The 21,020-nt window shown below is 33.7% G+C and overlaps 1 protein-coding gene across 5 annotated transcripts in view; it reads left to right on the top strand.

Annotated features, from left to right (window-relative positions):
- Window positions 1-21,020, top strand: part of LOC143234656 (leucine-rich repeat flightless-interacting protein 2-like) — a 70,561-nt gene that overhangs the window by 9,151 nt on the left and 40,390 nt on the right. The window contains exon 1 of one of the 5 annotated variants that reach the window (XM_076472180.1): window positions 4,219-4,783. The exons of 3 other annotated variants lie outside the window; for them this stretch is intronic. In XM_076472180.1, coding sequence (XP_076328295.1) covers window positions 4,730-4,783 — 54 coding nt within the window. In that variant the 5' untranslated portion in view covers window positions 4,219-4,729. Of the gene's footprint in view, window positions 1-4,218; window positions 4,784-21,020 lie in introns of those variants that run through there. One more of the 5 variants, XM_076472181.1, reaches the window with a different exon arrangement.

The raw sequence follows: 21,020 nt of genomic DNA, 5'->3' as shown, positions 1-21,020 counted from the left end.
ATTCACTATTCAGCAATTATATTTCAATACAGACAACTTTCTAATACTTGTTAATGTTGTTAATGAAGAAACTTGATTGAATAAAAACTGTTGTTAAATATCACCACTGGAAGATGATTGAAAACTGTTGTTAAATATCACCACTGGCAGATGATTGAAAACTGTTGTTAAATATCACCACTGGTAGATGATTGAAAACTGTTGTTAAATATCACCACTGGCAGATGATTGAAAACTGTTGGTTTAATATCACCACTGGCAGATGATTGAAAACTGTTGGTTAAATATCACCACTGGTAGATGATTGAAAACTGTTGTTAAATATCACCACTGGCAGATGATTGAAAACTGTTGGTTAAATATCACCACTGGCAGATGATTGAAAACTGTTGTTTAAATATCACCACTGGCAGATGATTGAAAACTGTTGGTTAAATATCACCACTGGTAGATGATTGAAAACTGTTGGTTAAATATCACCACTGGTAGATGATTGAAAACTGTTGTTAAATATCACCACTGGCAGATGATTGAAAACTGTTGTTAAATATTACCACTGGTAGATGATTGAAAACTGTTGTTAAATATCACCACTGGTAGATGATTGAAAACTGTTGTTAAATATCACCACTGGCAGATGATTGAAAACTGTTGTTTAAATATCACCACTGGCAGATGATTGAAAACTGTTGTTTAAATATCACCACTGGCAGATGATTGAAAACTGTTGTTTAAATATCACCACTGGCAGATGATTGAAAACTGTTGTTTAAATATCACCACTGGTAGATGATTGAAAACTGTTGTTAAATATCACCACTGGCAGATGATTGAAAACTGTTGTTAAATATCACCACTGGCAGATGATTGAAAACTGTTGGTTAAATATCACCAGTGGCAGATGATTGAAAACTGTTGGTTAAATATCACCACTGGCAGATGATTGAAAACTGTTGGTTAAATATCACCATTGGTAGATGATAAAATGTAGGATATTAGTAACACCTCTTCATTCTGGAAAAAGTTAGAACAGTCTCAAAATATCCTGGGATTTCAAGAGCCCCTTCAGAATACTGGGTTCCAGGATTTCAACACCTAGTTTTGATGGATAATTGTCTTGCACATACTCATAATTGGAGAGATAAATCTGTAGAAAGTCTTGCTGAAATATGTTGCAGACCAGAAAGTACATCAGAAAATCTCTTCTCTCTGATAAGAGCAACAGTCATGATAAGAATGTAGTAGGGAATCACTTTTTGTGTAACAAATCTACAAGTTACAGAGGGAACAAAATATAACAATGAGAATAGTAACAGAGCTAATCAGACCAACACCTATAATAGTGAGAATAGTAACAGAGCTAATCAGACCAACACCTATAACAATGATAATAGTAACAGAGCTAATCAGACCAACACCTATGACAGTGATAATAGTAACAGCTAATCAGACCAACACCTATAACAATGAGAATAGTAACATAGCTAAACAGACCAACACCTATAACAATGAGAATAGTAACAGCTAATCAGACCAACACCTACAACAATGAGAATAGTAACAGGGCTAAACAGACCAATACCTGTAACAATGAGAATAGTAACAGTGCTAATCAGACCAACACCTGTAACAATGAGAATAGTAACAGGGCTAATCAGACCAACACCTATAACAATGAGAATAGTAACAGCTTAGGATTAGGATAATACTCTAAACAGACTCCACAAACTTTATAAGAGGTTTCGTGATTAATTGAACCAGGTAATATCTCTGAAATGTTAAGTTATAAAAGAGACAGTATTAACTTTTACTGTTTATTGTGATTAAATGTATTAGGTTGAGGAATAATTCGTGAGCGTTTTTAAATAATTTCATTCAAGCATTACATGCAAGACTATACAATACTTCAATGCATGAACACATTACACCCAAAACATTTATTATGATACTTTATTTCATGTAATACCTAGGTATATAGTATGCATTATTTTAAACGAAATTGCAAGAAATTAAATGCGAAAAGCAGATGGTGTCGAAAATGCTCGATTTTGTCCACTTAACATTCCATTTAATGAGCTGAAAATGAAAGCAAAAATTAAAGACATATGAAAATCAAACACACCATCTATTAGAGCAAAAGTTTATCTACCAAATGACATGAAATATTTTGCGAAAGCGTTTCATTTATGAATATATTTTGTTAACTTGAAAAAACGCTCACGAATTATTCCTCAACCCAATATTATTTAGTTTGTAATTAAGTCTTTATTGTCAACACTAACAGAAACACTACTGTAGCTGTTAGCGCTAGTAATTACTAATAGTACTATTAAACTGACGTTTTTATATATTAAAAGTGGAACCATTTATTGAAAAAATAAGTTTATAAAAATTACAGTTTCTCATTTGAAAATTACATTAATAAATATATATCTACTGTTCGAGTGAAAGTCATGTTCTTGTTGTAAGGACAGTACTTGTATTAAAAACTGTTATAAAGAAATGATTATTTCACATGACATGGTTATTTTTCTTATCTGAATTTTGAATACCCAAGGTGACATTTTTAATCGATTTTCGTTTGTGGTGGCACTTTTTAGATGGTGCAGAAGTTCTGGTTACATACATAGATATTGACATACACGCTACGTTCATTATAGTAAGATTAGCGAGTTTAATATATATTTCAATAGTCACTAACGTTTAACCAGGCCAAACTCCATATTCTTATAACAACTGTAGGAATCTTTTTCACACAATGTAAGGTTGAGACAGTTTTATAAGATACGTGTTCGAATAATTCTTCGTTGTATAATTGAGAACATGGGAACTGTTTTCCAAAAGAATAGAACTCGACCTGTTTTTATTTTAGAAAACAACAACAAAACAAAAATTGTCATCTATAGAATGGTTCGGTTAAATGTCTCTTATTCGTGACATAACACTTGTCATATTAACCAGTGTTGACATAACACTGGTCTTATTAACCAGTGTTGCATACCAAACCTACGATTGTTTTAAGTTTGTGATGCTTTGTTGTTGTTTTTTATTATAACACTTATTGGGAAATATGGTTTGAATTATATTTTATATGATGTACATATGATAAATGACATGCATTAAATATGTAATTTTTGGTTACGGAATGAAATAAACACGTGAAACTCTTAAACTCGTATTATTTTATGGGATTTTTTGTTTACCTTGAAACTCGTAATTTGATTGGACAATTTTACTCCATAAAATTAACGGCAAAACTGTGTGTGTGTAAATATTTATGTATATAAATGTAAATATAAGATCATTTATACGTATATGCGCAGTACAACTTAAAGCCTGCTATTTACGATTATGCCAGACTTGGTTTGGCACTATATTTGGTACACCATAGTGTGCTCTCTATGGCATGTAACTAAAACTCTCCACAGAATTAATAGTAAAAATAAACAAACTTTGTTTTTTCTTCTTCTTTGAATGTTTTCAAATCTGGCATGGCCCAGCGCGTAAGGCGTGCGATTCGTAATCCGAGGGTCGCGAGTTCGCGCCCGCGTCGCGCCAAACATGCTCGCCTTCCCAGCCGTGGGGCGTTATAATGTGACGGTCAATCCACTATTCGTTGGTAAAAGAGTAGCCCAAGAGTTGGCGGTGGGTGGTGATGACTAGCTGCCTTCCCTCTAGTTTTACACTGCTAAATTAGGGACGGCTAGCACAGATAGCCCTCGAGTAGCTTTGTGCGAAATTCCAAAAACAAACAAAGTTTTCAAATCTCTTTTGTCTGCGTTGGTAATTTAGTGTCACTGTCGTGTGTTTCAGGTCAGGGCTATGACAAACAGGGAAACAATTGTTAAAAGTGATGCGAGCGTATCAGGGAAGAAATGAAGGAACTTCGTTTAAGATACGTCCTTAAAGAAAGTTTTAGCTTTTCGTGTTTTTACTGTTTTGTTCAACATGATTTCCCCACTCTTAAGAAGCGTAGTTCAATCCAGTTGTGTATGTAGTTGTTTTAACCATGCTTGCGATGACTTTCCTAAATCTCCCTTCTTGATTGGGAGTTAATATATAACCAATCACACCCCGGCTTGCGTGCCACCTCTGAAAAAAACGTTTTGACTGGCGAAGGCTGTCCGGATGCAGCATTCCATTAAGTCAATGAATCAGTGTTTTGGCACGAAGTTGGATTTGCATACTTTTGTGTCATGTTTGTAAAAAGTTGTGTTTTAAAATCACGCTCAAGGTTTCTGTATTTGCCAGCTATTAGATGCACCTCTACAAGACCCATTCTTTAAGACCGCATGTCTTTAAAACAAGGAGAGCAGTTGTTTTGCGTTTGTACAAAGAGTTCTTCCCATCTGTTACATAAACCTGATTCACGGTAATGCATAGCTACTGATAATGTGGCAAAGAAAGTGCGAAACACTTTGGTTCGTGATCAGGCTTTGACACTTGGAGCGTTTTATATCAGGATTTAAAAACATTTCAGGTTTTAAATAAACAGTTCTACGGCAGTCTTATTGCACGTGTGGCGGCATGTTGCCTCTCACTTTTCCTGATGAAATATATAAGGACAATCATTATTTCCAACAGCCATTACATCTCGATTCCAACCAGTACAGATGTATATTACAAATGGTTTGAAGTGGTCTGCAGATAATTACTAATATTCATTATCATTTGAGTGGGACCATTTTAGTATTTGTTTCTCAGAGAAAGGTAATAGTAGTTTGGAATAATGGAACAGTTGATACCCGCAGTGCTCTACTTTCGGAACTATCGGAACTTCAAGGTATGGGTCTTGCTTATGGAAAAATAACTTTTTTTTGCGCATTTTATACTGAATACAATTAATCGCTTGTCTATATAATTTTTGCGCATTTTATACTGAATACAATTAATCGCTTGACTATATATTTTTTTGCGCATTTTATACTGAATACAGTTAATCGCTTGACTATATATTTTTTGCGCATTTTATTACTGAATACAGTTAATCGCTTGACTATATATTTTTTTGCGCATTTTATTACTGAATACAATTAATCGCTTGACTATGTATTTTTTTTGTGCATTTTATACTGAATACAATTAATCGCTTGACTATATATTTTTTTGCGCATTTTATACTGAATACAGTTAATCGCTTGACTATATATATTTTGCGCATTTTATTACTGAATACAGTTAATCGCTTGACTATATATTTTTTTGCGCATTTTATTACTGAATACAATTAATCGCTTGACTATGTATTTTTTTGTGCATTTTATACTGAATACAATTAATCGCTTGACTATATATTTTGGAAGATTCGGTAAAACAGAAAGGTAATGTACGAGACTAGAAAACACATTTTTATCAAACGTGTTTACAAAGTTTTATATTTTTAAGGCCGTAATTTAAACAGACTACCCCTCCCCGTGCTATTATGAGGTTTCCTATATAGCTACTCTTACATTTCAGGAAGTGAGGTACAATTTTGGCGCAGTTTGGCACGTGTACGTCAAAGACATCCATGCTGCAAACGTGCTACCCTTGTCGTTGTTGTCAATTTCAAACTCTCTGCGCCACGATAGTAAGAAATTTCAATAAATTTAAAAGTTATATATTTTCTGTGAACTACAATAACTGTAGTTTTCTTAATTGTTGTCGGTAATGCAGGAGAGAAAAATGGTTTTGAAAAGTCTTGTTTGATAATTGACTCATTTTGGAACTCTCAACTCTTGCATTCCAATGTGTTGTTATCCCAGCAATGTGTATATAAACAAAGGGTTACTGCTTTTCAGCTTTCATGTAATAATTTATTACTTTTTACGAGCTTATATTCCCAATTATAAGCACTCCGAAATTACTAAAGTTTCGTATTTTGCAGAACTAGAAAATAACACGAGTTGTGAATCTTTTTCGCAATAGAACACGTGACCATAATTTCCCACCCTTTTTGTAAATTAGTTTACGTGTGTAAATGTTTTCTTTTTGAAAATTGTAATAGCTTGCTTTGAATTTCGCACAAAGCTACGTGATGGCTAGCTGAGCTATCGTCCGTAATTTAGTAGTGATAGACTCGAGGAAAGGCAGCTGATCATCATCACCTACCGCCAACTCTTGGGCTACTCTCTTACCAACGACTGATCGTTACATAATAATGACCCCACGGCTAAAAGGTTTAGCATGTTTGGTGGGACGGAGATTCGAACCCGCGACCTTCAGATTGCTGTTCGAGCATCCTAACCACCTGGCCTTTGTTAGAAACGGTACAGCTTTATTAATAATGGATATCTACGCATGCGTACAATACCTTGTGCCGTTTACTGTTATTCCATCACAGACAACTTTCATACTTTAGGAAACAAAGAACGAATCAAGTTAAAACATTTTGATAGTTTATCTTCACGTATTTGCTGTTTATGTGGGGTAAAATGGTTGTGTTGGTATTGGCGATTTTGTGAAGTTGAATAAAAACATTTACGCGATTCCCGAGAGGGTGAATTCTTGGATTTACAATGCGTATTTTGTTTTGCGTGTGTAAGAAGGTTCGTACGTTGGTCACGCGCAATTTGTTTCGCTCGCATAAGCACTAGACGGGAAAAAATGTTCTCAGGAAACGTGCTAAGAACCGTAACATGTTTAAGGTTGGTTTACGAAGGAAAAAAGGCTTAATATTCCAAGAGAAAATGCTATATAACCAGAGCCGTAAGAAGGCAGTTTTGTGCCAAGACAAGACCGTCGTAGTTACGTCCTCATGTGAGCAAAGAAACGAAGAAAGTAATTTCGATTCATTTGTTTTTACTTGCTGCCTTGTGCCCTGCACGGCATTCGAACTTACCTTAACGTAGTTACGGTTCAGTAGTTAATATTACACTTTGCTTATCTTTTGTCTAGCGCCAATTTATTGGTATGAATATTTTCTGGGAATGGACCAAATGTGTGACGGATAACCATCACTTTGTTGTCATGGTTGTATTTGTTTCAAGTTCCATTGTCCTATACTGTAGAAGTCTTGTAGTTGCTTAAGGAAAAAAGTGAATCGCAGAAGATTTTCACTAATAACCTAGTTTATACCCTGGAGTTGATACTGTCAGTAATAGATTTATTATGGTTTATATCCTGGAGTTGATACTGTCAGTAATAGATTTATTATGGTTTATATCCTGGAGTTGATACTGTCAGTAATAGATTTATCATGGTTTATACCCTGGAGTTGATACTGTCAGTAATAGATTTATCATGGTTTATACCCTGGAATTGATACTGTCAGTAATAGATTTATCAGTAAAGTGAAATTTTAAATTATTGGCCGTATGATGTAAGGAACCAACATTTATGTTTTTGAAAATAGTGGTGTTAGGAAGACAGTAACCTTCAGTGTCTTGTGATGCATAGTTAACCAAACCCTATGAATCACGTTTCTAGGCTTGGCATATCGTAGAATGGAGTTAGGAGAATCGGGAGCTCAAGACGTGATGCTGCTTGTCGAGTTCTGCGTGTTATGAAAGTGACAGTCAAATCCGTTATTCGCTGAAACTGAGAGATCTGGACAAAACTCGGTGATGGCTGGTTACCTTACCTCCAGCCAATTGTTCAGTCAGGCTACACTTGAACCTTTGGGGTCTCTAACTTCGGATGTTTGTTTCACCCAGGTATAAAAAAATTAGCTTATTCCCCATCATTTTACTAATTTTTTCCGCTTCGGCTCGAGTTTGTTGTATTTATTTGTGCGAGGGTAACACAGGAAAATGCACCAGGCGCGTGTACACGTTACAATCGTGTGCACTGCTAATAACATAACGCACACTGATTGTACTAACATGTTAGTTTGGTACTTCTCGTAATTTCATTAGGGTCTTTGTTCATAGGTGTTTCAAGGTCGTGAGCAAAGCTGTGTATAATTCTACACCAGTTTTTATTTTCGATGTATACCTGCGAGTCGTGTGTGTGCGTTCTCTCTCAAATATCAGACTTATTAGTGAAGTAAACTTTATCAAAATAACTTGAAAAACTCATTCAAACGAGCTTTCCAAAGGTTTGTTTTATTATTTTTTTTAAATTCTGTTCTGGTGGTGGTGTGTCACAGTGCGTTAAGATTAAGGAGTTATAACCCTAAATGGGGTTCATTTCCCATATCTATCTTTATATAACTAAAATAAATTATTTTAGTACAAGTTACAGCTCTTTCAGTTACGAAGATCAGTTCCAGTTTTCTCTGTGGCTAGTTCAGCACGTAGTCATTAAACAGGTTGAATAATAATCAACATACACAGTCTAAAGTAGAAGTTTGCCTTTTTTCCTGCAGGTACACTGTTTAAGGGTTGCCATCATTGTATTGTTCATAAATCTATGTTTCATGTGATGTATTTATTGAAGGGGATGTAAGTAGGCGCTTTTGATTTTTACCATTACGTATTTCTAAAGTAAATTCCTGTGTTCAAAACCACAAGTTTTTCGCAGCATAAATTACTGCTTTGGTAAATGTGAATAAAGCCAAAAGTTTATTGTTTTACTAAGTGCATGTTTCATAACACCTAGTCAATAAATTTATTTTACTAATTATTGTTTTACTAAGTGCATGTTTCATAACACCTAGTCAATAAATTTATTTTACTAATTATTGTTTTACTAAGTGCATGTTTCATAACATCTAGTCAATAAGTTTATTTTTCTAATTATTGTTTTACTAAGTGCATGTTTCATAACACCTAGTCAATAACTTTATTTTTCTAATTATTGTTGTACTAAGTGCATGTTTCATAACATCTAGACAATAAGTTTATTTTACTAATTATTGTTTTACTAAGTGCATGTTTCATAACATCTAGACAATAAGTTTATTTTTCTAATTATTGTTGTACTAAGTGCGTGTTTCATAACACCTAGACAATAAATTTATTTTTCTATTTACTGTTTTACTAAGTGCATGTTTCATAACACCTAGACAATAAATTTATTTTACTAATTATTGTTTTACTAAGTGTGTGTTTCATAACATCTAGACAATAAGTTTATTTTTCTAATTATTGTTGTACTAAGTGCGTGTTTCATAACACCTAGACAATAAATTTATTTTTCTATTTACTGTTTTACTAAGTGCATGTTTCATAACACCTAGACAATAAATTTATTTTACTAATTATTGTTAACTAAGTGTGTGTTTCATAACATCTAGACAATAAGTTTATTTTACTAATTATTGTTTTACTAAGTGCATGTTCCATAGCACCTAGACAATAAATTTATTTTACTAATTATTGTTGTACTAAGTGCGTGTTTCATAACACCTAGACAATAAATTTATTTTACTAATTATTGTTTTACTAAGTGCATGTTCCATAGCACCTAGTCAATAAATTTATTTTACTAATTATTGTTTTACTAAGTGTGTGTTTCATAACATCTAGACAATAAGTTTATTTTTCTAATTATTGTTGTACTAAGTGCGTGTTTCATAACACCTAGTCAATAACTTTATTTTTCTAATTATTGTTTTACTAAGTGTGTGTTTCATAACACCTAGTCAATAAATTTATTTTTCTAATTTTAGTTTTACTAAGTGCATGTTTCATAACATCTAGACAATAAGTTTATTTTTCTAATTATTGTTTTACTAAGTGCGTGTTTCATAACACCTAGACAATAAGTTTATTTTTCTAATTATTGTTGTACTAAGTGCATGTTTCATAACATCTAGACAATAAGTTTATTTTACTAATTATTGTTTTACTAAGTGCATGTTTCATAACACCTAGTCAATAAATTTATTTTACTAATTATTGTTTTACTAAGTGCGTGTTTCATAACATCTAGACAATAAGTTTATTTTTCTAATTATTGTTGTACTAAGTGCATGTTTCATAACATCTAGACAATAAGTTTATTTTACTAATTATTGTTGTACTAAGTGCATGTTTCATAACATCTAGACAATAAATTTATTTTACTAATTATTGTTTTACTAAGTGCATGTTTCATAACATCTAGACAATAAGTTTATTTTACTAATTATTGTTGTACTAAGTGCATGTTTCATAACATCTAGACAATAAGTTTATTTTACTAATTATTGTTGTACTAAGTGCGTGTTTCATAACATCTAGACAATAAATTTATTTTTCTAATTATTGTTTTACTAAGTGCGTGTTTCATAACATCTAGACAATAAATTTATTTTTCTATTTACTGTTTTACTAAGTGCATGTTTCATAACACCTAGACAATAAATTTATTTTACTAATTATTGTTTTACTAAGTGCATGTTCCATAGAACCTAGTCAATAAATTTATTTTACTAATTATTGTTTTACTAAGTGTGTGTTTCATAACATCTAGACAATAAGTTTATTTTTCTAATTATTGTTGTACTAAGTGCGTGTTTCATAACACTTAGTCAATAACTTTATTTTTCTAATTATTGTTTTACTAAGTGCATGTTCCATAGCACCTAGTCAATAAATTTATTTTACTAATTATTGTTTTACTAAGTGTGTGTTTCATAACATCTAGACAATAAGTTTATTTTTCTAATTATTGTTGTACTAAGTGCGTGTTTCATAACACCTAGTCAATAACTTTATTTTTCTAATTATTGTTTTACTAAGTGTGTGTTTCATAACACCTAGTCAATAAATTTATTTTTCTAATTTTAGTTTTACTAAGTGCATGTTTCATAACATCTAGACAATAAGTTTATTTTTCTAATTATTGTTGTACTAAGTGCATGTTTCATAACATCTAGACAATAAGTTTATTTTACTAATTATTGTTTTACTAAGTGCATGTTTCATAACATCTAGACAATAAGTTTATTTTACTAATTATTGTTGTACTAAGTGCATGTTTCATAACATCTAGACAATAAGTTTATTTTACTAATTATTGTTGTACTAAGTGCATGTTTCATAACATCTAGACAATAAATTTATTTTACTAATTATTGTTTTACTAAGTGCATGTTTCATAACATCTAGACAATAAGTTTATTTTTCTAATTATTGTTTTACTAAGTGCGTGTTTCATAACATCTAGACAATAAATTTATTTTGCTATTTACTGTTTTACTAAGTGCATGTTTCATAACACCTAGACAATAAATTTATTTTACTAATTATTGTTTTACTAAGTGCATGTTTCATAACATCTAGACAATAAGTTTATTTTTCTAATTATTGTTTTACTAAGTGCATGTTTCATAACACCTAGACAATAAATTTATTTTACTAATTATTGTTTTACTAAGTGCATGTTTCATAACATCTAGACAATAAGTTTATTTTTCTAATTATTGTTTTACTAAGTGCATGTTTCATAGCACCTAGACAATAAATTTATTTTACTAATTATTATTGTACTAAGTGCGTGTTTCATAACACCTATACAATAAGTTTATTTTACTAATTATTGTTTTACTAAGTGCATGTTTCATAACATCTAGACAATAAATTTATTTTTCTAATTATTGTTTTACTAAGTGCATGTTTCATAACACCTAGACAATAAGTTTATTTTTCTAATTATTGTTGTACTAAGTGCGTGTTTCATAACACCTAGACAATAAATTTATTTTACTAATTATTGTTTTACTAAGTGCATGTTTCATAACACCTAGACAATAAATTTATTTTTCTATTTACTGTTTAACTAAGTGCATGTTTCATAACACCTAGACAATAAATTTATTTTTCTAAGTACTGTTTTACTAAGTGCATGTTTCATAACACCTAGACAGTAAGTTTGTTTTTCTAATTACTATATTCTTAAGTGCGTGTTTCATAACATATGGACAGTAAGTTTATTCATGTAATTAATCTTAAATCTGAAATATTCAAGTCACAACTAACAATTATATTAATGTTTTTAACACAGTATATAACCACTAATGTATTTCAACGTGTTTCAGAGTGAATAAAGTTTATATTACCAGTATTATGAATGAGAGAAGGAAAACAAATATTCTGAAATGATCGAGTTTATTTGAACCTGTAACAACACAATACAATAGTGTCGTTTCGTTAGAATTTTCATCGTTGCCTAGTAACACAGCTGTTGGCCTGTCTGAGGGACGGTTGTCATGGGAGAAGTTAATAAATTAACCAGGAAGCTCTCTTATTAACGGACGTCTTTCGTGACTTATGTGTTGTAACGACCGTTTGCGGCACGTGCGTTGTTTGTTGTACATTACGTAGACTTCGTTGGATGTTCCACTTTTCTTTATCGTATGGGTTTTGAGTTGTATGGTTACATTTATAGGAAAACAAATTAATACGGACGACCTTATAACTGTTCTTTAAAATTTAGTATGGTTTTTTTGAATAACCAAACTTCATGTGGTTTACTTCTAAATAAAATGTGTTTATTAAATTTCCAACCAAAATATTAGGTGTTATAAGAATTAGATTAGCTGAAATCTGTATACCCGTCGTGTCAATGAATTTAGGGGGGAACACGGTTCCGAATGACTAATATCTCTTTGCGTTCGGCACCAGGTTTTTTGGGCCGTTGATGATCTAGGAGGGTCAGTTATATTTTCGACCTCCCCCCACGAATCAGTGATTTAAGAACTGTCAAATGCTACTGATAGTGTTCTAACACTAAGTTAACTTTCCCTCTTCAGGGGCGTGTCCTTGAATATAACACTAGTAACATGTAGCTTCATTTTAAATTATTTGGCCACAAACAGTTTATACCGTTGTTTTTCGTTTCGTTCGGTTTGTGTTATATCGCAAACAGTTTCGAAACCAAATTACATTTGTTCACAAGAATACTTACCAGCGCGTATTTATACATAAAATATCCGTTTTAAATACCACAATTATATCTTACTCTTGGTGTGATAATTTTAATGTCCAGTGTAAGTGGCATTATTTCTGACGTAGAAATTTCGGCCCGGCTAACTCACCTTCCCTGAGGAACATCCGCCTTCAGAGTAATGTAGTCCGAGTAGGTACCTTGAACAGCTACTCTGCATTTTACGTCATCAAGAAAGTTGGATAACCAGCGAATAATTCCTGTTGCTTTGTATATATTTACACACTCAATAAAAACTTAAATGGGATGAGTCATTCCGTTTTGTAGCAAATGTTTAAATTATATACACATTTAAGGTGGCGCAAGTGTAGCTCAAAAGAAATCGGTAAATAGAACAGTTGAATGAGACAGTTGCCAGAACTCGGTGGTAAAAATTAGCTCTTCCTTTTTTCTTTGTACAAACGAACTTGTGTTTTTTATGTCAGTTTGTTAAGTCTGAAGCTGTATTTAACTTCTATGGCAGCTAGCTTCTTTCAGCGACTTATTTTTTCCCCATGTATGTTTTCCCATTACAAATTGATTTAAAGTGAACACATTACAAATTGATATTGTAACAAATGTTGACTGGAATAACGTTAAACATATCTATTTTATTATTACAATTTCTAGGCCTACTGTGGTGGTCACACCAAACATGTTAGTCCTTTCAGCCATGGGGGCGTTATAAATTTACGGTCAATCCCACTATTCGTTAGTAAAAGGGTAGTCGAAGAGTTGGCGGTGAGTGGTGATGTCTAGCTGCTTTCCCTCTGGGTTTTCACTGCCAAATTAGGGGCAGCCCGCGTGTAGTTTTTCGCCAAATTCGAAACAAATCGAACATTTCTTTTCGTGTCGGTTGTGTGTGCGTGGTACAAGTCGTTGGTTGTATTTCGAGCTGGAACATCCTAAGTGCATTACAAGGGTTGGCATTTCATATAAAAGTAATGTATTTAAAATACATCTTTGGGTTTGGTTGTATTTCTTCACGTAGTTCACAGTTTTAAGTTTTTTTCCTATTTTAATATTATAGATAACGTAATTTATGGATATCAGTAATATTATAGATAACGTAATTTATGGATATCAGTAATATTATAGATAACGTAATTTATGGATATCAGTAATATTACAGGTAACGTAATTTATGGATATCAGTAATATTATAGATAACGTAATTTATGGATATCAGTAATATTATAGATAACGTAATTTATGGATATCAGTAATATTATAGATAACGTAATTTATGGATATCAGTAATATTACAGGTAACGTAATTTATGGATATCAGTAATATTACAGGTAACGTAATTTATGGATATAAGTAATATTACAGGTAACGTAATTTATGGATATAAGTAATATTACAGGTAACGTAATTTATGGATATAAGTAATATTACAGGTAACGCAATTTATGGATATCAGTAATATTATAGATAACGCAATTTATGGATATCAGTAATATTATACGTAACGTAATTTATGGATATCAGTAATATTATAGGTAACGTAATTTATGGATATCAGTAATATTATAGGTAACGTAATTTATGGATATCAGTAATATTATAGATAACGTAATTTATGGATATCAGTAATATTACAGGTAACGTAATTTATGGATATCAGTAATATTATAGATAACGTAATTTATGGATATCAGTAATATTATAGATAACGTAATTTATGGATATCAGTAATATTATAGATAACGTAATTTATGGATATCAGTAATATTACAGGTAACGTAATTTATGGATATCAGTAATATTACAGGTAACGTAATTTATGGATATAAGTAATATTACAGGTAACGTAATTTATGGATATAAGTAATATTACAGGTAACGTAATTTATGGATATAAGTAATATTACAGGTAACGCAATTTATGGATATCAGTAATATTATAGATAACGCAATTTATGGATATCAGTAATATTATACGTAACGTAATTTATGGATATCAGTAATATTATAGGTAACGTAATTTATGGATATCAGTAATATTATAGGTAACGTAATTTATGGATATCAGTAATATTATAGATAACGTGATTTATGGATATCAGTAATATTATAGATAACGTAATATATGGATATCAGTTTTATTTTTGGACCTAGATGTCAGCATTCAGTGAATGAAAACAAATAATGATATCCTGTGATGAAAGTTGTTTTCATACTTTTGGTTCTGTAAAGAGTTGCCACGTAATTCAACAGAAACAATATAACCTTGGCTGTCTTTATTACTTCCGCCACTCGAGGGGAACCCAGGTTATGTTTTCACTCCTGTGTGTGCGTGTTTGTCAGCAAAATTCGCGTGAACAGCTGTATGGTTTCGCTCTCTCTCTCTTGTATGGGTATTTGGGTTTAGATGTTTATATACCCAGGAGGGTCAGGTTTCGTTAACCTCTTCCCCCTTTCTTTAAATTTTGGTGTATTTATATATGGTTCATGAGCACCAGAGTAACCCTTACTCAGGCCTCTTTCAGGGTAATGTCCATGTACTATCTACACATACACTTAGTGCAATAAAACCATTTCTCTTATAGTTCCATAATTATTTACACTTTCATTAATTATTAGGTATTAATTATAAAGCATTTACATAACAAAACACTTTCAGTGTTTAGTAATTAACCCCTAAACCAATGAGGAGTCTAGTTTATAGGTGGCCTTTTATTTATTTATTTATAAAATATATATTCACTGGTGAAAGGTGCTAAGGTCTATTCTCCTCATGTAAACAATACCTATCAAGTTCGCTCACTAGTTCGTTTTTTCTCCAATTTTTATTGAAATAATTTATTGAACTATGTAGGAGTCTATCTGTTATTGTTTCTATGTGTGTATTTATACATGAATTCTCATGATGTTGTTCTGGGTACTTTATAAGCTGTTGTGAGAAATGTATTTGCCGTAATATAATGGTGGACATGTGTATAATATAATTCCTCACGGTATGGCGTTTTAGTCACGTAATCTGTGGGTCACGGGTTCGAATCTCCATCACGCCGAACATACTCGTCTTTTTATAATGTAACGATCAATTCCACTATTCGTTCGTAAGGAAGTTGGCGGTGGGGGTATTGACTAGCTGCCCCCTTTCTCTCTTACCTTTCATTGGTAAGTGAGAATTTCACAATAAATTGTATGTGTTTGGTGGCAAACCTCAATGACTTTTCATGAAACGCACGTGTTTAGACTTGTTTATCGACAAAAGCTCTACGTATGTGGGATGACTTACCTGATGATGGGTGTCCTGTCAGGATATTATGATGAAAAAAATGTTCTGTGTGTGTGTGTGAAAACCCTTTATATGTTGTCCTGATTGGTTGTTTCTAGGGGCGAGCTTCATCGCCCGAATGGAATTTTCCTTTTTTTCCTATTCGTATTAATACTTAACACCCCCCGAATTAGTATATGAAACAGCTATGCCAGTAAATACATGTTATTTCTTCCCTTGGTTTCTATTGAGATTTCTACGTCGACAACAATATTTTAATTTCAACTGGACGCCAGAGACACCTATAAAACGTCTTATACTAAATCTCTATATTCAACACAAGTTTTATCAGAAAAATCAGGTATTTTCTAATAATACTCGCATATAATACCAGTTTTAAAGTACAGTTGACCCACGTGGCTAGAGAATGAATTAAAGATAGCTACATAAGTAATCGCTCTTACTTTGGCATCAGACAAGACATGATACATCTAAATATAGAGGGAGAGACATCACGCCGTTTGGAAGAGATCACAATGTAGGTTTCTTTGGCGTGCCAAAAAATGAATCACCACAAACGTTAAAATTGCGAGCATAACATTGTTAGTTTGTTGTCAGTGTACCAGTGTTCTTTTATTACTGTTAAAAATCTCCACGTTTAAAATTGGAAACTAGAACATATATCGACCAGTGAAGAGTGTTACTGTGTCTACAGGGATTATAAATTTCTGTATATTTGCATCTAAAATTAATACAATATAATATAATACAGTATAATGCTAGGAGTGACGTGTACGTGGCAAGTGATTGAATAATCGGAAACACGAGCTGTGTAAATAAGTTTTTATTTATTTTTACTTAAATTGGGTAAATAACTACTAATAATAATTATTGCATTTATGATTATCAGAAGCATAATAAAGGTTGTAATTGGTGCCTCATAATTAATCTTATCGTGAACTTTTGTATTTTTCTCATGAAAATGAAAAACAAACAAAAAGAAAGTACACAGCGCCATCTCTTAATCGAAAAGTGATCAATTTATATGCAAAAACAGTAAAGTGTTTTCTCAGCCCAAACGAGCCGTTTTTGCATATAAATTTCTCAACAAGTGGGTTTCTCGTCATCACCGAAAAGTGATCAGTTTCAACCATTCAGTTTCGACACAACGCTTGCTTATATGTGGCCGGGTAGGAAAGAAACGTAAGGGTCAAATGTGTTGGAAATAATACGACTCGCAAACGCAAACTAACGTGGCAGGGGTTTAGTTTAGAGAGAGGGAAATCGTAAGAATTCTCTCTCCAACTGGAGTGTTCAGGAACGTTGTGGTTCCTCTTCGTCCCCTTTCGTGAAAGGTTATAAGGTTTAGTTTTATTTATTTATTTATTAAATAATTTTTGACTCTTTTTTTTTTTGGGTGAAGGAAGTCATTCTTAATGCTATCCTAGACCGAGGCAAAGGCAGCACCGGAGAGAACGGCCAGGTCCCGTCCCGAAAGGCAGAAGTCAAAGTAAATATGAACATGAACTCAAACGACCCGACTTTGGGTCTGGCAATTAAGTTGCCTGGGTTGGGATCTAAAAATCCAATGTCTAAGTTTTTGCTGTGGGGGGAAACGGGAGTGCCCCGAGAAAACCCATTTCCACAGGGTAATACGACTAGTCTATAGATTCGCGTGTAGGCTGAGATTATTCCAACGCGCGTGCTGCGACTCAGCTAAACACGCTATTTATTTTCAGTTGTTTTAAGAGCGACAGTGAATCTCTTGTATTGTATTTATAGGTAGAAAAAGACCCCGTGATAGCGAATGCTATTGGTCAGTAACGCCATATACCAACCCTATATCCTTTTTTGACCTTACTGTTTATCCAGTGTGCGCATGTAAGTTCGGTTCACGTTGAGAAATATCTATAAATCGTGCATTGTTGATGAAGAGTTTGTCTGTTTGTTAGGAATTATTAAAATACACAAAACTTTACATTTTCAACGAGTTTTAAATAGTTTGCTCATTTAATTATCTTCAATTATTAAAACAAAAGCCAAAGATGGAGATGTTTTGTCTTAATTCTGATTTTATTAGAGATAGTAAGTAAAGATGATAAGGTTTTGCTTTGAATTTCGCGCAAAGCTACTCGAGGGCTATCTGCGCTAGCCGTCCCTAATTTAGCAGTGTAAGACTAGAGGGAAGGCAGCTAGTCATCACCACCCATCGCTAACTCTTGGGCTACTCTTTTACCAATGAATAGTGGGGTTGACCGTAACGTTATAACGCCCACACAGCTGAAAGGGCGATCATGTTTGTTACAACGGGGGATTCGAATCCGAAACCCTCGGATTACCATTCGAGTGCCTTAACCACCTGGCTATGCCGGGCCAGGTAATAAGGAAAAGTTTGTTTGTTTGTTTGTGAAAAATATCAGTTTGAAATGTGCGTGTTAGATATTTATATACTGAACAGTTTTAGATATTTATATACTGAACAGTGTTAGATATTTATATACTGAACAGTGTTAGATATTTATATACTGAACAGTTTTAGATATTTATATACTGAACAGTGTTAGATATTTATATACTGAACAGTTTTAGATATTTATATACTGAACAGTGTTAGATATTTATATACTGAACAGTGTTAGATGTTTATATACTGAACAGTGTTAGATGTTTATATACTGAACAGTTTTAGATGTTTATATACTGAACAGTGTTAGATGTTTATATACTGAACAGTGTTAGATGTTTATATACTGAACAGTGTTAGATGTTTACATACGGAACAGTTTTAGATGTTTATATACGGAACAGTTTTAGATGTTTATATACGGAACAGTTTTAGATATTTATATACTGAACAGTTTAAATCCATGGCTTGGTGGTTATGGTGTTCGACTCGCAAACTGCGGGCTCAAATCTCGTCACTGAATACGCTCTACCCTTTCACCTGTGGGACATTATAAAGTTACGGTTAGTTTCACTATTTGTTGATAGAAGAGTAGCTCAAGAGTTGGCCCTCCGATGTGGATTCTTGTACGTGGTGAGTGGACCTAAACATTCACCCACGTTTGCCGTATGTAGCGATCCGTGAAGGGGAGGAGAGGATTCTGGTGGTTGAGGGATCCAGCCGTAACACATCACTTTGGCCTTGAATTCCTGTTAACGGGTGGCCTTGGGGTGGGCCCCTCTAAGGTCAATCAGCTGGTCCATTTGGATTAGTGTCAACCAAGTACCAGTGCTGGATGTTCTCAACGGATATTGTGGAAATTGTATCTCATGCTGGTATTTGGGTATAGTGCTCACGAAACCCTGACGTGCCAAACAAGGACACTGCAGCACGTTCTCTCGTGTCCATGGTGGATGGAGTCAATGGGCACTAAAATGTACCTTATTTATTATGAATACTTCTTTTTCTGACAACATAAATAAAAATGAAAAAAATAAAAAGTAAAAATTACCGGAAAATGACCATGCATGGACGACTCTTTTGTACAGTCAGTATCGCAGCCAGATTCTGTACCTCAATTTCTGATTATCCATTCCTTATCTGAGAAATCTTAGGGTGGATGTCTCCATTTCTTATTCAAAAGGGATTAGAGGGGGACTTGCTGGCTCCCCAAAGTCAGTAAAGAAGTTGCACTGTGGAGACATTTTAGTGGAATCATTTTCACTACAACATATTAAACTCTTCTTGAAATCAAAGGCTATTGGGGATATACCCATTGAGGTTACTCCCCATTGCAACTTTAAATTCTTCTAGAGGAGTTATAGTTGAGAGGAATTTAAAGAACATTTCTGAGTCAGAGTTGTTCTGATATTAAGATCTACATCACCATGTCCTCCTGCCACAGCCAAAGCAGGTTATCTGAACTGCAAGGTACAGCCTTGCATTCCTAATCCTGTCAGATATTTCGAGTGCCGTCGGTTTGGTCAGTCAAAACATTGTGTCTTGGTTCTTTGATTTGTGCTTATTGTGATGGTAAAGGCAAGGACGCTTACGAGTGCATCCTGGAACCACGCTGTGTTAAATGTAGCAGCCGGTGGGGTGGCATTGCTGGTTGATCAGCATGTGCCCATCCTGTCTTTGTCACTTGATGCACTCTTGGAGGTTGTAGCCATCCGTGTTTCTTTGGGTCACACCATCACTAATTGTTCTCTCTACCTGACTCCTGAAGAGATTTATAATCAGTCAGACCTTGATGCTCTCATTGAGCAGTTACCATCCTCCTTTTATACTATTGGGAGATCTTAATTGACATAATCCCTTCTGTGGTGGTGCTAGTATTGATGGGAGGGATTGTGCTTTTGAGCATGTGCTGTTGGACCACAACCTTTCTTCAGTACTGGTTCTTATGCTTATTTTGATGCACCTAGTCCGTCTTTTACTGCCATAGATCGTTCTATTTGCTCCCCTTCACTTTTCATTTACTTTTCTTGGAGGGTCGACAGTAATCCATGGGGCAGTGATCATTTTTCTATCATTTTGAGAGAGACTGGCCATGGTCAATGCATTCCGACCCGCGTGCCTCGATGGAAGTCGGACCAAGCCAACTGGCCTTCTTTCATCAGTCTCTCAGAACTTGATCCTGCCATTATTAGATGAATGTGTGGCAGCAATAACTGTATTGTCCAGGCAGCTGCTCAGTGTATTCCTAAAACCTCGAAATGTTTCCCACAGTATCCTCGTCCTTGGTGGAATTCTGCCTGCCGCATGACAAGAAAACCTCGAAAACGGGATTAGGGTAACTTTCATAGATATCCCACATTTTTAAATTGCATTGCATTTCACCAGGCCTGTGCACATGTTTAGCAGGTCAGACGTCAAAGCCAGAAGGAATCTTGGATTAAATACACTTCTAGCATCTCTTCTACCACCAGTTCCAAAGTCATATGGGACAACTTGCTCTTCATCGGTATGGCAGTACATCAGTTGAACCTGATGATATTCATTACAAGGTGTTGTGCCATCTCTCTCCTGCCTCTCTTGCTATTCTCCTGGTTATTTTTAACCTGCAGGAGAAT

This window comes from Tachypleus tridentatus, chromosome 12, assembly GCF_004210375.1.
Source record: "Tachypleus tridentatus isolate NWPU-2018 chromosome 12, ASM421037v1, whole genome shotgun sequence".
NCBI lineage: Eukaryota > Metazoa > Arthropoda > Merostomata > Xiphosura > Limulidae > Tachypleus > Tachypleus tridentatus.
Note: the sequence above shows the minus strand (reverse complement) of the source record. Positions and strands in the feature narration are given on the sequence as shown.